At 43.5% G+C, this 17,315-nt stretch overlaps 1 protein-coding gene across 3 annotated transcripts in view; it reads right to left on the reverse strand.

Moving 5' to 3' along the window:
* LOC118512690 overlaps window positions 1–17,315 on the reverse strand; it is a 65,258-nt gene that overhangs the window by 14,082 nt on the left and 33,861 nt on the right. For 2 of the 3 annotated variants that reach the window (XM_036057481.1, XM_036057480.1), the window contains exon 3: window positions 9,399–10,044. In XM_036057481.1, coding sequence (XP_035913374.1) covers window positions 9,399–9,486 — 88 coding nt within the window. In that variant the 5' untranslated portion in view covers window positions 9,487–10,044. Of the gene's footprint in view, window positions 1–9,398; window positions 10,045–10,173; window positions 10,273–17,315 lie in introns of those variants that run through there. The other variant, XM_036057482.1, reaches the window with a different exon arrangement.

Genomic DNA, 17,315 nt, shown 5'->3' on the forward strand with positions numbered 1-17,315 from the left:
CAGATGACGACAGCCGAACGGGTTGAAACTGGCGATAGAGCGTTAAAGTATTCACAGCTTGCACAGCTCGGTCGATGCACAATTTATGTCGGCGTACTTGAACCCAATCTCCCTGGGACAGTTGGGCTTGCTTGCTTTATGTATGTACGTCTCGAGACCGACGAACGTTTGTCTTCTTCATGTTCACAAACAGTCGGCAAAAGGGCAAAGGCTTTGGGTGGGGAACTTCATGAAAAATAAGAAATAAGTAAAGCAGGGGTTCTTGCTCAGTTTTTTTCCAGTATGAATCGGTTACGAAGCGTAAGTTTTGTCGAGTGATGATGTCGAATATTCCCAAATATTATTTCTAATAGAAGCAGAAGTAACAGAAACCTCATATATCAATTCATTACGGAACTATAAATGTGTTTTTCTTTAATTCTAAAATATTGGTTCCCCTTTAATCGATGCTAAAAACCCTGCAGGCAAAGCGCAATATGATGATCTACAGCGAATGTTTAGGAAACAAGATTGAGCCATACACATAAAGGGAGCAGCCCGGGACCGAAACCACCATTTTCCGAACTGCATCGCTTTCCAAAGTGTGAAACTGACATAACCATACAAGAAAGCTTTTCACGAACTACCACCCAACCCCCCCACCGAACGAATGGTAAAGCTAGCGTTCGTCGATTCTTTATGCGCAAGTTATGGGTAGGTCTTCATTCTTCTTTAAATATCATAAACATTCATACCCACTTCGCGCTCGCCATCCCCTTTCGTCACTCACCACCACTCACCATCTATGGATACGGCAGCAAAAACCCACCCAAGAAGAAGTGTTCACGCTCAGGGAACAAGTTGAGGCAAAATAATGGCTGCTCCACAATGTTTTCACATGGGGCGATAAAAACTCCCACAACCGTACCGGCGCTTTTGGAGAAGCGTTTTCCCCCCGTGGACAGTCTTTCGGTGAGTTCCTTCCTCGGATGTCTCGCATACAATGGGGCCGATGAAGTTCACACCCGGCCAAAGATTTGACCAACTGGTCTCACCGGTCTTCGAGGAGGTTAGGGAGGTGGGACAAACTTTTTGGGTAGCAAACTTTTTCCCCCATCTGGACTTGTCTTGAAGCGATTGTCTTTCGTCCGATCGGACCAGCATCCGACGGCGACGGGTTGGGTATGGCCGGGCAGTATTCGACTTTGTCTACTCTCTGCATAGCTGCAAAGTTGAAGTGATTGGAAAGTTTCCCCTTCCTTGCGACTGGGTGATTGGTTCCGACTTTACGGTTATTTTTATAGCAAATGTTTTCTTGCGTCCGTGTTTGTCGAGATTTTGAGCATCATTTTGGGGCATAAAGTGAAAAATTGAGTTGTAAACCCGGGTGCTCCATGATTCGATCACGCGGGAATTTAGGGGAAGGTTATGTCCAGATTATAGGGTACGCTTATTGGTGTTTAAGGGGAAAATGAGACCATTCCGAGGTGAGGCGCTGAACGAAATTAACAGCTTATTGGAGGTTTAATTGGTAGACCCTCTTGGGCTCTTTAATCAGGACAGTAAAAATGTTAGGATCAGATGGCGTGGTGCCACTTTAAATTTATCCTTTCCTCTTTATCTTCAAATAGACTAAGATAAATATGTGCTGCATACTAAATACAAATTTTCTATTTTTAAAGCTCCATTTACTGAGCTCTTAAATTGTACTACATCTTAGCATGTTTAATCACTCTCACCAAAACAAACAACAACACTACCAACCACTGTTTCAAAACAATTTCCCCAACCGAGTGAAGTGAAGGTTTTAAAACATCGTTTGCTCTTTTTTCTTCTCGAAAAAAGAGTTTTTATTTTCATCTTCCAACTCATTTCTTCCGTATAGTCCCACTTTTTTCTTGCTGTTTTCCCAACCCATCCCAAAGGGTTGCACATTCACAACACTCACACAGCAAAAAGGCGTTCGTGGAAAAACGATTCAGAAGCCGATGAAAGTATTATCACCTCCCGGGGACAGGCTCCAACCAAGGGAAACTTTCCACACAATGCCGACTGCAACGTGGCAGGGCAGTGTGGCAAAAGTTTACCTGGCACATCCAGTAAGCGGATGATCTGTCGCCGAGCTGTTGCATTCACTGTCTTTTCCTTCGTTGGAAAGTCGGTTAAAAAGACATGCCCTGGTCGGGGAAGCTTTACAACATTCGCCAAACATGTTAGCATATTAGCTAACTCATTCGGTTTGTGGTTGGAAAGCTTCCGAGAGCTTACCCCACACAACAGGGGAAATAGAAAGAGAACGAGAGAGAGAGATAGAATAGAGAGGAAAACTTTCATTTGTAGTTAAAGTTATGGAAAGAAATTCGAAACCCTCAGGTGCTTCGGTATCCGGCCAAGTGAAGGGAAAAAGGCTGGCTTCAGGGAAAGTTTCAGAGATAGAATTTTCCTAAGTACCCGCCGCTAACGCGGGGACGGTAAGTGGTTTTGGTTTTCCTCTGATTTCAATTGGCCAGTTTCCATGAATAAGTTGGCCAATCAGTGTTTGCTTTCGTTGGCTGTACAATTACGCTGTGATTTTCATTCCGTTGGTGCATTTACGAACAACGAAAGACTTGCTCAATTATTTTTTTTCGGATAAAACCAGTCTCTTGTTAAAATAATTGTTGAAAAATTTGGGGTCGTTTGAAAAATAAATAAAGTATGAGTTATGTAGGGTCCTACTACATACAACATCAACTGCCAAAATTTCTATTTAACTCATTAGCTCTAGTAGCCAACATTTTTCTCATGCTTTTCCTTCAATTAAAAATTACAGTTGAAAAACAGTTTTTCCCCCCCAGTTCTTCTAACTTTTTCCGCAATCACTTACTGTAACTTATCGTAAACTACTGTTTCTATCGTAACTTTTCCCCTTCCTTGCACATCTCACACCAGTCCACGCTGCTATCGCCTCCGTCCGATCACTCCACCCGAAAGCGAAGAACGGCACCAGCGCACAGAGCAACCCAAGCGCAACGGAAGCAGTTTATCCGTCCCCAGTGTGCCAACGCACCCGGAAACCTTTGTGAGAGCCTAATCAGCTGCGCTGATAAAATGCAATTAAACTTTCCCAACAAATTTCCTCGACCCCAGGGCGCAACTTCTGCCCCCGGAAACGGCTCTATTGACCTTCTAATCCATCTCTTGGGCCATGGGAAGACGAAAAATCGCTCGTAGGCCGAGCGAATGTGTCAGCGCGCTGCGAGAACAAGTTTTAATATTTATGGAAACTTCGTTTCCCGCCTGCATCAAATCCCATCTCACGCGAGATTTTTTGTTTCTTTGTGTGGTTCATTACAAAGTGCACCGAACGTTAAGCCCATGAAAGCATTCGGTGGTTGAGTTTTGCTTTATTTTTCAGTTTATACCTTTGCCTGCCGTGCGTGCTAACTCGCCAATTTTCTCGCCGGGATTGAAAATCATAGCTTTCCGGCTGATTGAATTAAGCGCTGGTTGTAGGGCGACTGAGCTGGGCCCTCCACCACCCCAGGGGTGCAAGTGTCAAAACGAGGCTGCGCCACAGGGCATAGCATCCAGGGCCGGGTGGATCAGCACCAGCATCTGGCCAGAATCTTAGCGACTCTACCCGAAACCGAAAATTTCACAACCCAACGGTCCCTTCGGGGAGACGGGAAACGGTCTTCTCGCCCAACTGTTCGACCAGCAAGTGTTTCGTTCGGGCTGTGGAAAAACTTCTGTTTCTGAAAAATAAAATAAAGTCTCTCTCTCTCTCTCCTGCTCTCACTCTCTCGGGGTGAGTCTCGGTTGAGGAAAAGTTTTTCCCGTACCGTCTGCCCCAGTAGCGGTAGCGAGTTCGTGTTTCGTGGTAAAGTCAGCAGCAACGAACTGTGCGACTGTTTTATCAACTGCCGCTAGCAAGATTCGTGGCCGTCAAAGTAAGGCTCATTAAAATAATAAACCAAACTGGTACGGGCAAAAAAGTTTGGCGCCGTTCGCGTGTCAAGTTTATCGACTTAAGCAAAACACAATGATGCTGAAGGCGAGCGAATAAAAAAAAAGGGAAGAAATGAAGCAGAGCTAGAGCACAATGACTTATGTCATCATGATTTCTGGTGCTCACTAAATCAAATAAGGACTAAAAAATTTTATACTAATATTTGTAAACGTTTTCTAACATAAAACTCAAGGTAGACGGTTGAGAAATGCTAAGAAATCTTACTAAATTGTTAAATCACATTTATTGCATACCTTTAGGCGTATATGATGATCAAGCATAGCTCAATTCTTTGGTCGGTCCAAATTAAACCGAACAATACTTTCTTCTGCAAGTTAGAAAAAAGTAATAGCTTCCCTTTTGTATTCTATTCACAACAGTTCCTGTAGCAATTCATCCTTTGAATAAATTACCCCTTCTGTAGAGTAATAGATCCTTCCAATAGCACGTACGGCTTCAACGAGAAACCTATTTGCCCAACCGTGAAATAACGCAAAGTGATTTGAACGATTGTTCTAGTGGTAGCTTTCCTTACAATTCAGCATCAACCAAAAACCGTCTACCGATCGGAACTTTGTCCTTGATAGGCTCCACAGGCTGACCACAGGCTTGAACGGTCACATTTCGTTGCCCTCCAACGTCTTGCAGGTTAATCGAGTTCTGCTCGCAACACCTTTCTCGCTACCGAAATAAACTAAATCGTCCCTTAAGACGCCATTCGACCAGCCCACAACCACGTCACGTTTCACCTTGTCTGACGCCGGACCCATTTACTTTTATACTCTGCACTCTATTTTGTCGACCGTGATTTTTCTAACCGCCCCGGACGACATCACGCACACGGTGAAGCATATGATGGAAACGGAACGACGCAGGACGTTTCAGGTCGATATTCGATTTCCGCTTTCCGGGCGAACGATTCCGTGACCCAAAATCCAACTGCCCTACCAAACCTTCAAGCATAAAGCCGAACTTACAGAACTTACAAACCGAAAACCACAACGAATTCGAGCACTCTCGCATAAGTTCTGCCAGTTCTGTTCCCCGTCCCATTTAAACATCTCGACGTCGACCGCAAGGAACACTAAGCCAATTGCACCAAAAACCTCCAGCTTCTTTGCACTGGTTACAGATTTGCGATTCCAGATTGGAGAATTCCCATGTTGCTGCACTGTATGTTCGCTACTTCCGACCACTGCCGACCACTTGTCAAAGCGACCGGCATGGCCACAGCTGCACCATGAACCTACTGCTTCGCCGAGTTCAGTTGAATATCGTCACCACACCGGTACTCTCTCTCTCTCTCTATGTGTGTGTGTGGAGTACATGTCATATCTCGGTGAGCTCGATGTCAGCCGAGCACTAGCCAACCCGGCAATGTTCCATCCAGCGGTAAAACAGAAAACCTCCACAGGTCTCGCTGAATGCATGCAGATTGTGCAGCGGGATTACACTACAACCTAGTGTCAGTGGTGATAACAACCGGTTACAACAGGGTCGGTATGAACTTTGAAGACATTTCCTGGTGCCACTGCTACTGGTAGCGGATGGCGATCACAAGTGTTCCATTTTGTGCATACCGAAGTGCAACAACTGCCTGGCATACGGGCACGTACTGAGAGCCCTTCTTTTTGAAACGTTCAAAGCATCAAATCTCGCTCCCTTTCACACATTGCTGCATTACCGTATTGTTTAACGTTTGCTAAACAATCGATTTTCTTCCCTTAGACCGCTCAGCAAACGTCTCGGGCTCATCTCGCATTCATACGCTTTTGGTTGGAGATTACGGGGGAAAATAGCATGGTTGCAAGAATCACAGGCTACAGGAACCTTAGCCTCAAACGAAACGAATGCATTTTGGATGATTTTACAAGGCAAGAAAATAACAAGCCTTCCCTACAATCTATCACGTACCAAACGTTCTTCTGAGCGATGCAATAACAATCCAATAATGCTGGCTGGTGGGCTTTGGCTAGGGCGATCCGGCGTGCCTGGTTCGGGGAATAGAAATTATTGTGGTTTGGAAAATGCTATGTCCCGACCCGAACCATATTGAGTATGGCATATCGTAACAGAATTTCGTATAGAAATTGAGGAATATATGGGATCAAAAACAGAAAATGTAGCACATATTTCGCCATAAGAATATACTGAACGACCGTTGAAGCATTCTTGGTCTCGCTTTAACTTGAAGACCTAGACCATATAAATCCTTGAAGATCATGAGAATATGCTATTTTCCTCACCCAGGCAAGTGTGGATCGCTTACAGATGTCCTCTGCTTGCATTTGACAGGACTCGGAATAATGAGACAATCATTCCATCTGCATCCTTGTCATCAATAATGTAGGCCTACGGTAAACTTTCAGTTCAGAATCTGCCATTTATGTACCACCATAACTCTAAAGTGATTCATTCCGTTGAAATTGTTTTTCCCCTTAACTCAACAATTCTCTTAATCCCCCAGCCAACAACATCTGGCCCTGAGCTGCAAACGAACTGCAGCCAATATTTATTGGAAAAGTTCTCACCGAATAACAGAGCTATCATGTGCTCTGGCCGGATAGCCACAAACAATGCCCACCCGGTGGTAATCCTCCTGGCCCTCAGGCTCGGAGTGTTTGTCGTGCATCCTTACATGCTTCCCGCCATACTTTAAGCTGCCAGACCAAAGCTGAACCAAACGCAGCCATGCTGCACAGAAAGCAATAAAAGTGTCGTTAATCAAGCCCGCACCTTTGCCAGCAGTTTTTACAATGGTCCGAGGCCGGGTTGAAGTTTGGTGCCCATTCTTCAGTTATGCCATCCTATTTATGTGCCCATCGTGTGAGCTGGTGCAGCAAATGTTTTCCTCCCCGATTGCATACAGTTGTGCTAGATTGTGTGCGAGCGTACCAACGTTCAGAGCGAGGGGGGGGGGGTGTAACTTTTTCCGCTTGGAATTGGAACCGCTTTAGCTTGAAAACCCTTTACCGGCAGTTTAGGATCGTTTAGTTGCATTGTGATTTAGGTCTGCTTGTTGAGAGTTTTGTTGTGCAGAAGAAAATTGCTGACAAAACTGACGTGCAATACTATCCGTGCTTTCGAGGAATAGAGCTACTGATCCGTTACAATAATATGACTCAGCAGGTTAGACGAGCTAGAGACTTTACAATTATCGGCTACCGTCTATTGATACTCTTGAGTGATACTAGTTTTGAAAGTCTTTTTATTCCTTATTTAGAAGGATACTAGATCTGTTATGTGTGTAAGAACTGTGTAGTAATAACTAATAATAACCACGCTAAGCTACCCTAAGATACCTCAAATATCTCAAGCATTGTCCTTGTGAAAGCTTCCAAAATATTGATTGTCTAAATTTTTAGCCTAGAGATCATTTTCGCAAGGCCTAATGTAGTTTCTCGATTTTTGTTTTTATCTTCTCACTTCTCTACGACAATTTCTTCCAGCTTGTGAGCGCATCAACAAAATGTAACAAGCTTAAAAGTTTTCAGACCCACTTCGAATGCTTTGAAGCATGCTTTGAAAGACACTTAGCAGTGAAGCCAACATTTCCTTGTATTTCTGTATTTGTATCTGATTCGATTCGGAATATACAAAACTCTCCTCCTTGAAGCAGCGAACCGATGAGCGAAAATACTTAATTTTTACACCACATCAGATACGGGAGCAAACGGAGAGCAAACCCGCATCACTACGGTGATGCGGCATTGTTGGAGCCTCATTTTCCGAGACGAAACCCCATTTCCACCCAACACCATCGCTCCATCGCAAGCGTCACATTACCTTCACTTCCATTACACTTCAGTTCTCATTAGTAACTCATCGCTGTCTCACGAAAGGAAAGGCGCAACGGCAATAATCGAATTCCCTAAGCACAGGGAAAGCTGGCAAACCATCCGGACCGCCACCGTACAGAGCGTGAAACCAACATTCGCCCTTCATCACCAGCAGCTCGTTGTCTGCTGATGACCCCCGTTCCCCCAAGGACGTTATGGAATCCGGAAGCAAAATGGTCTCCAACCCACTCTTTCTACCCCGTCCGTGTGTCCCTTTTCCCTGACTTCTTTCAGCCATTATTTTTTTGCTATCTATACGTGTGTGTGTGTGTGTGTCAGTGTGTGCGTACTAGCTTCCAAACCCAACTCAGGCTCCGGATGGACAATTTAAATGCTCATTTCCTTCCGCTTCCGTTCGCACTTGTCAACGATCTCATTAAGCGAAGATTTCTGGACGCGCGACTATGGGGTGGGGGTTTTTGGTGCGCCCCCCTCCTTTTTGTGCATCACAAATGAGCAGCCCAGTACAGTTCAAACCACACGCAACACACGAGCAGAGCAGAGAAGGCTCCCAGAGAAAAGACCAACGGATAATGGCGCGTAGCTCATTAGAGTGTCGGAAGCATTTCCGAGCTTCAGTCATTTCTGGTAGAGGTTGGAATTTTGGGTGTCGGTGAGTGCAGAATTTTTGGGGAACCTTCCCGGTGTGATTCCATTTTGCTTGGTTGCACTTTACCGTCCGCTTTGAACGGCCGAGGGCGGCCAAGTTCTATTGGAATGGAACGGGCGTAACGATAAGCTTCGGGAATAATTATTCCCGCTCCTTCGTTGCCACTGGTCCCTTTCTGTTCACGTGATCCATTTCTGGTTGGTTAATCTGATCAACGGTCTGCAAGACTTTTCCCCAACAGCTTATCAGATCATTTCCTGCTTCATCTTTTAGATAGTTTGAGAATAAACGTTCTCCATCCAGGAAGCAAAGGGTAGTCAAATGTCCCATAAAGTTTCCTATTTTTCACTATTATTATCTTCATTTTTGCCAGCAAATTTTGATATGTTTTGAAGTTCTCGAATGTTTTCAAAATTTGGTTTAAACTTAAACAACAAATATTGCTCCTTCCAAGGAAATCCACACAACGATTCTCTCTGAGGACTCACACCTCACAAAGAGAGGCAAAAGTGCTCGCTCTTTCCCGAAGCTAATCAATTGCAAAATGTCAATGTTCCTTCCCCAAAAACCAGCTCCAGTACGAAATTCAACGAAATCGAATTATGTGGAACTGTCAAATCAAAAAGCAGTAGCAACGGTGGGGTGTTTCACCAGGCGAAAAAGTCAAACCACACGGTTGGCATGGTACGAAGGATGGAACATTGGTCCCGGAGCACACCGGGGGGGGGGGGGGGGGGGGGGCGTAACATTTTGATCTTCGATCTGTGTTCAATAAGTGGAAACAGATTCAAATATTGATTTATTCTCTCGCCGGAATCTAGCGGCGCTCTATGAGGTGTTCATCATTTTTCGTACTGGTGTATAATTTGAATATCTTTTAAATTTTTAAAGTAAAATGCTTTTTACATCAGTTTTCACTCTAATAACCACCCTTAAATTAACAATAATGAGGTTACAAACTATTCAAAAACAAACTCACCGCACAACGCCATCCTTGCTGCCAGCAGCAGCATCAACGCCACTCGAGTCGCCACCGCCGTCGACATTGCTCCAACGAGTTCCACCATTGTATCCACCGATGTCTACTCTGCCACCCTGCTCACTGGCCGTTCGCCGTTTTCCACCAATCAGCACTGAATTAATTTCTTTTCCGGTATTTCAATTTGCAACACCTTACCACTGCGAAAAAGAAAAGCTTCACTCGGTACCGTTTTACTACCCGATGCATACAGAGCACGTTACTTCCTTACTGTAAACCCCCTTCTTTACACCACTAACATCGCCAGCACCACTAGAACTTCTGACAACTTCGAACCGATCGCTGAACGATTGAATGCCTTCTTTCACTTCGTTGCACTTGCTGCATGTCAACTGCTCGCTTCAGCATCATTGCCGGCGTCGCTGCTAATGCTGCTTCCGGCGAGTATGCACTTCATTACTGCATCCCTTCGCATCAAGGGTTCAGGGCACCACCGTCGTTCTAGTTAGCACCGCACTCCCGAACACTTGTTTCGCCTTGATTCACCGCTTTTTAACAGAGTTCGAATGGTTTTGCCTTAGATTCGAACGGTCCGGAGTGGTGTCGACTGGAAAATGATGTGGCACCCGTTCCTATTGATTGCGCACTGTGGAAGTGGAAAAGGGGAAACAGAGAAAGAAACACGTAAAATAAACGTCGATTTTTAAAGGCAAGGTACGATGAAAGGGGTTGGCTTTGTAATGAAATTAAATCGTTTACAAGTTTTGTTTCCTACCTTCGAATACACTTAGTATTCCGAGTGGTTTTGAAGCTACGTGAGAAAAATGCGCGATGACTCTTCAAGCCCAATAAAGGCATTCTGATTGTGTTGCTTCTTAGTGAAAGATAGTTTTAAAGAGGTAATTTTTTTGCTTGCAGAATTTTACCCTTATATATATTTTAAAAATCATCCGCCCACATTTGCTGCTTGAAACAGGGTAAACAAATGGACTACCTTATCAAAGCGGAAAGTAATGGAAAACAAATATGTTTACCAGACCTTCGACCCTTCGATCACCACGCATAGCAACTCAATCGAACCCTCCTTACCCTTCACTGATACTGGCCGTATCTGGGCATTTTAAGCACCGAAATCGGTTCACTTTCGATTGGTTTCATTAACACAAAAACCTCCACCCCCCCCCCCCCCCCCCTCAGATTTGCCCGGGGTTGAAAGTGGATGAAAATAAAATATTTTAATCCCACCAACATACGCCACTGTACCGATCACTGCATCAGTCATCGGGTTTGATCCCATTGGCAGCAGGCAATTTCAGTTACACAATAAACCTTTCACACGAGTGCGTTAATTCCAGTAACATAACAAACAGCAGCACCATCCTCGTGATGGGACGGAGGGGGAAGGTGTGAAAAATCGAATGAAAATGCCACCCGCATCGATGGCAGTTAATTGTGTGCCTAGTTGAAGTTACATTGAATGACGCTTCAGTGTATGGAGGCCACGGAAAAGCAATAAAACAATACAAAGAATCAATTTGAACATGATAAACATCGTCCGCGTTTACTATGGTTGTTTTTTTTTTTTGCTTTGGAAAATTGATGTATTTTATCATAGAATTAAGTTGAGTCAGTACATTTTTAAACCTTTAAAGGTTGATGCAAAACATTATGATGATGAAGATATCGCTCTTAAGTTAGCCGAAAATTCATTTACCCTTTTAGCTAAAAATTGTACAGCCCGCGAAATAAAAGCACACCCCATTCCCAATGTGGATTAAAGTTAGAGGCAGCAAAAAACAACTCTTGTAACTTTTTCTCAACCACCAAGAAAGACCAAGAAAGAAAGGCATCCTGCATCTTCTAATCTCCCTCAGGGAAACAGAAAAGCAACAAAAAAAAAGCTCTAAGCAAAATGAGAAACTTAATCAGAACTTCATTCATTTGAAGAATGAAGAGAGAGAGAAAAAAAACACCAAACCAAGCAATATTCCACTGAAGGAAACAATATAGATGCAAAAACATATTCTAACAAAACGAAACAACATCACTTAAAACCTCGGGGCTACTTCATTCCCTCACGGTCAATCGACGACTCCTTACTCAATCAGGTAAATAATCCGCTTACTGCCTCGAAAGCCCGAAAGCTAAACGAGATGTTGGACTGTGCGTTCTTTTCTCGTCTGTCTCCCTCTCTCACCCACTCTCTCTCTCTTTTTCTTACAGGTCCAGATTTTCATCATCTGCCACGCATCACAATCACCGCAGCGCAGCTTTCGAGAACGACAAAAAAAAACCACCGGTTCGCGATACAGTTGGCCCACAGGTATAATATCACTTTCGGCCCGTCCCGGATGATGAATCGGTTATACTTTCGATGGCTTCATGTTGAGATTTTTTTTTACTTATTTTTTCTGTTGTTATCATTGCGCAACGTGGAGAATATGCACGGCAGATGAGAGAAGAGAAAAATCCCCCTCACCACATTCATTTATGTAAATTAAGCTCAATCCATTCGATGATTTCAGTGTGGCCGGGGTTGTGACAGGAAAGCTCTTGATACTCGCCTTTATTCCGAAATCCCATAATCCCTGGCTTTATTATGTTGAAAACTGGCCTAGTGAGCAGGGAATCGAAAAACCGAGCAACGATGGCTAGATAGAGAGGGACCGATCAAGCCGGTTTTCGTTTTGTTACGCTTTGCACTTATGACAAACTTCACATTTTTAGGTCTTGCGCTGTTCTCTATCGATAATACACCATTTCTCTGAAAACATGTGTATGATCATCCTTATTGCTCAGACAGAAAGCCAAGGCCTTATTCAGAAAACTATCCCTTAACAACGTGTTACAGTTTCCTTCAGCGATACCGGTCACCGGTTTGTTTCCGCTTCGTATCTGCTTATGCGGATGGCTGAAGCGCATTGTTATTGTAGAATTTTCAATCCAATCCATCCACCCAATATCAAAGCTAGCGAAACGTTCGGAAAGCAATCCCTTTGGGGCATCCTTGCCGACAAGTCTATCAAAGCAAGTGCCGCGGTGCCGACCCACTACTAACCGCAAACCGTGTGGTGTGCATCGAATGTGCATCGGTGCGTACTGGGGCACTGGGTGTTTCTGGGTGCAAAATTTTCAAGGAAATCGAAAAGCGTCATGACGGGATTGAGTTACATTGCATTTCGTTTCCTATTATCTGTGTCACGAGTGAGTGATTTTTTAAGGGAGGGATTTTTTGTGTGCTTCGTTAGCGTTCTATGACGAATATTTCCGGCATTTTAACACTTTGTTACATTACTTTACTTGTTAAAAAAAAATGAATTTAAAAAAAAAAACTCTTCTTAAAAATGGATACATTCTTCTTAATACAGATACATTAAAAAGAATTGTATTAATACATTTCCCCCTAAACTTTATCAAATAGATGACAATAGCCACAGAGACACTGATTTCTCCCGAAGCCACACACATATTTGCCAAGTTACCAACCACCGATTAGCACAAAGTCACTGCCTGCATGATTAAATGGTCTGTTAAAATGTCCTCTTTTACTACCGCAAGTATAAACCGTCAAACCCTGCGTCAGACGTGTGAGGCAAATAAATTTGCACACAAATTGGTTCACCCAATTACTCAACGACGACGACGCTGCTACCTGACTGCCGCTTAGTCACTGAATATTTCATAAGCAGCCAAACATTTCGGATTTATGCGTACCGTCAGCCCATGTCAATGCATTAAACTATCCGAACGCGTCACATAAAATGGAACGTTTTGCAGAAAACTGGTCGAATGTCTCAACTGGCGCTGCTGAGTCTGTTACGCCTGTAAATGGATTAAGAAGAGGGCCTTTTCGGTTGTGTCGAGAACGACTCATGGGAGTGTAACTATAAAAGGGGGAGAAAAACTCTCCCGTTTCAAAAAGGAAAAAACAATCACGCATACAAACACCGAAAGAAACACATTCGTACACTTGTCCCCGGTACATGTCAAAAAGGTTGACCGGAAAATTGAATGTACCCAAGGTAAGGGCGCCTGTCGAACAAATTGAACACAAATACATACACACACGCCCTCGAAAACTCGAACCGTACCGGCTTCGTAAACGATTTACACTTTTCATGCATTTATAAAACAATACCACCCATGGAACGCCCATCGAAAGTCTGTACCGTACCGGGTTGGATTCAAAAACTGGCTGGCTGGAGATCCTTCTTGTGTTGAGTGTGATTTGGCCGATAGCCAAAGTGAAGGAGCAAGAGCCTTGCGGAAAAATTCCCCCCCTCGAGAGTGTGTAATGTAGCCGTTTTCCCAGCGGGGTCACTGGGATGAATTTTCAAATTGCCTCGTTCATTTTTCATGGCGTTCGACTGGCAGACAGTATCGGCGAACACGAACGGAACGAATAGATAGAGCCGTGTTTTCGTCGGAAGGTCGGAATCGGTCACTCCCCAAACTCGATTCCTGGGAATCCCTTGAGTGGACTAGCTGGGGACTAACTTTTCACCGGTGAGGCCGGCTTTCGTGCCACTTTCTTGCGAGCTGTCATCTCGTGCAACAAAACTGAAATGCGACAAATCAGAACTATAAATAACGTAAACATCCAACCAACGTAGGACAGCACGAATACACATAACCTTTTAGGTGATAGCCCTTGGAAAGGTGACGAGAAGGTTCAAAGGCTGCGCATTGCTATTTCTACGAAGCACAAAAAAATCAAATAGGCAAGAAAGGACAAAAATTGAGTTGACCATTCAAAAATGTAATTTGATGGGGTTTTTTATCTACTTGCTGCTTGGACGAGGACCAATTTATGATAGAATCTATTCAAATGCTTGAATAGATCCCCATAATAGTAAGCCTCTGGGCAGATGATGATTTGGTCGAAGGATGATAAGTTGTGATGTGGAATATAAACTTATTTTCATGGATGAAATTGATTCCAAATTGAATTCGAACGGGAAATCCGAATAATCCATTTTTCACAACATAAAGAAATCATTTATATGCAAAAAATACCATTTGTTTCATTATAATTTCTGCAAATTTGTGGCAAAACAATAATTTTGATAAAAAAGGGCATTCGCATGTTATACAAGATTATTAAATTGTTTAAGAACACAAAACTGCAAACTCCTTAAAACTTTTTAGAAGTTTTCTACTAGATAATGTGTCCACATAAAAAAATTCATTCAAATCACTTAATAAAACTATCGAAAGTTTGATAACAACTTTATAAAGATAAAATCTTAATGAAATCAGATAAAACTCCGATAAACTGTGAAATCTTGAAGGCGTTATTCCAGCAAGAGCCCACACCTTTTGCCATATTTTATTGCACGGTTTAATTTATAGCGTTTCATCAGCACGTAGATTTACGATACAACACGCATCACGCCCATCTGTTCCTGTATGCAATGCGGCAACTGCACCGTAAATCTTCACTGCAGATTTATTTCTAACAGTAGCGTTGTGAAATAATTCCGCACAAAATTTTGCGCAACTAGCAAAACCATAACAGTGACCAAAAAACCCGGTACTATGTTTTGATTTATGCTTTCCCACCATATCCATCACATGGTTGGTGAACGCAAATTGGGTAAAATAATCCACCAATCGCTGCATAAGCTGCACTATAAATCCTCTATCACGTTTCTTGCTGCGTCTGATAAGAGTTTTTGGAAATAAACGGATGAAACATTTCCAGTTGAAATTCACATTCATCACATCATTTTTCTACAGCTGTTATACTTGCACGGATGTGTATTCTAATAGGTGTAAATCCGACCATTTTTATGGAATTGCTCTCGTGACACAGGTAACGTACAATTGAGAGTGTCGTTATGAGAAAGAAAACCGGCTATAATAATTATCAACCAACGACTATCTGTACCGAAACACTCATCAGCTCTGTCGCACCAGTTGGAGTTCGGTTTGCATGCCAACCAACTAAGCGAATAAAAGCATCTATTCACATCATATTTCTCTCCTCTATTTTTTTTTAACATTTAATTTTTCGCCAAGCTTACCTTTAGACCGTTCTTTTGTATTTTTTCCCCTCATTCTCATACACAAATGAACACACACTTCTCTCTATCTCGCTGTCCTTACACAGCTTTTGTTTTTACTCGCTGCTTTTCTGCTGCCATTGTTTATGCGATTGTTTGGACCGGTATGCTAGTGCTTTTATTCGTTTTCCACCTCTATTGTTCCACCCGGGCCGTTGATTGGAGTTTTGGGAGTACGAAGTTATTCATCGACATTCACAACGGGCCCGAATGCTTGCGTGCCCCAATACTACTGACAAACGGTCCCAAAAGGTAGAGTGCATGAAATTTCACCTGATTGACACGGCATCTGCCGGATGCCGGGATTTGTGAGTAAAGCCCCACCAGTGTTAGCCTTAGCGTTGGCAATCACTGACTTTGTTCATGATGATTTGCCACCGTGCAGCAATTCGATGGAGACGCCTGGTCTTTCACGAGCACGAGCCTGTAGAAAAACCCGGTCCGTTTGAAGCATATTTCATAATCCTGAAGCGGAATTTCTTAGTACGTGATCTTTATGGTTGCCACTACAGTTTTCACCAATTGCAGCTAAATTTATCCTTCATGATCACAAATCATCTTCATCGAATGGGGCACATCGGTATTTTGCAATAATCAGCATCATCCCATCCCGTCATAAAGCACTATAAAGAACTGGCTTTACACGACAGCAATCAACCAGCATCTTCAACGTAACTTCCAACCACTCCCAAAACAACCATACCAACGTCTTTTTTGTCCACGTACAATACCCCGAATTTACGAAACCTTCTGGTGGTACTTATTCATAATTTACGATCGCTAAAGTTCGTACCAGACCGAAAAAGGCCTTGGCCTTTTCATGCTGAGCTGGCCGGCCGGCTTTACCCGAAAGAGACCCCCACCCCCCGACCCCGTTTTTTACGACAATAATTTGAAGTCAAAAATGCGTGGTGAAACAGATTCCTTCGAGCCGGCCGTTTTGCGCCGGGGGGTGAATTGCTACCCTCAAATCCTAGGCCGCACTTTCAGCCTCGCAGGGGCGTGTTTCGTTTGAAGTTTCACAATGCACGATCCACCGAACCGAACACGCAACGCAAGTGTTTTGAAAATTGCACCAACCGAAGCGAATCCCACACGCTTGGATCATGTTGATGACGGTGATGATGGTGATGGTTGGGTATAACGAACGTACGGACGGAAACAACCGAAAAAATAGCACCGGCCTGCCAAGCACACGAAGGAGCAATAATTTCCAGCACCAGCCAGCACCAATAACCCCATAAGCGCCAGAAACAGCCAGCCAGCAGAAGACCAGTGAGTGAGCAAACGTCCGAGGAAAAAACTCGAGGTCCGTTTCGCCTTTTCGATGGACGATATTTTTGTTTAAGCATTCGGTGGCCTGGGTGCTTATATTTTCCACTAACCCCTCCCCCGGGAGCGCACACTTTCCACTCCTGCAGTTCAAGCACTTTTGCTCGTGGTTTCTTTAAGAAGTGACGCGAACCGCTCGCTGAAGGACCTCGTTTTACGAGCCTTCGACTGCTGAGCGCGCGGTTCTTGTGTGCGATTGTTGGCCTGAAGGCATTGTGCAAGCAAACCATTTGAAGCTCGTTTTGATGCAAGGTTCAGTTTAGGCCCACCACGGAACAGCTGGTTATGTAAATGTTTTATGGACAGCTTCAGATGCTTTCGGCTTGTTACGCAAAACCATTCGACGTAATCAATTTGCTTGACATTGAAGTTTTTTTTACTATCGATGATGAACTATTTCGGGAATACTAAAGGTAACGTTGTAGCGAGGAACCACTTTAAAAAAATGTGAAAATTAAAGGTACTTTTACAGTTCGAAAAACAAATCTTCCAAACATTCAACTTCTTTACCGTAATACTT

The sequence above is a fragment of the Anopheles stephensi genome, chromosome 3, assembly GCF_013141755.1.
Source record: "Anopheles stephensi strain Indian chromosome 3, UCI_ANSTEP_V1.0, whole genome shotgun sequence".
In the NCBI taxonomy this organism is placed as follows: Eukaryota; Metazoa; Arthropoda; class Insecta; order Diptera; family Culicidae; genus Anopheles; species Anopheles stephensi.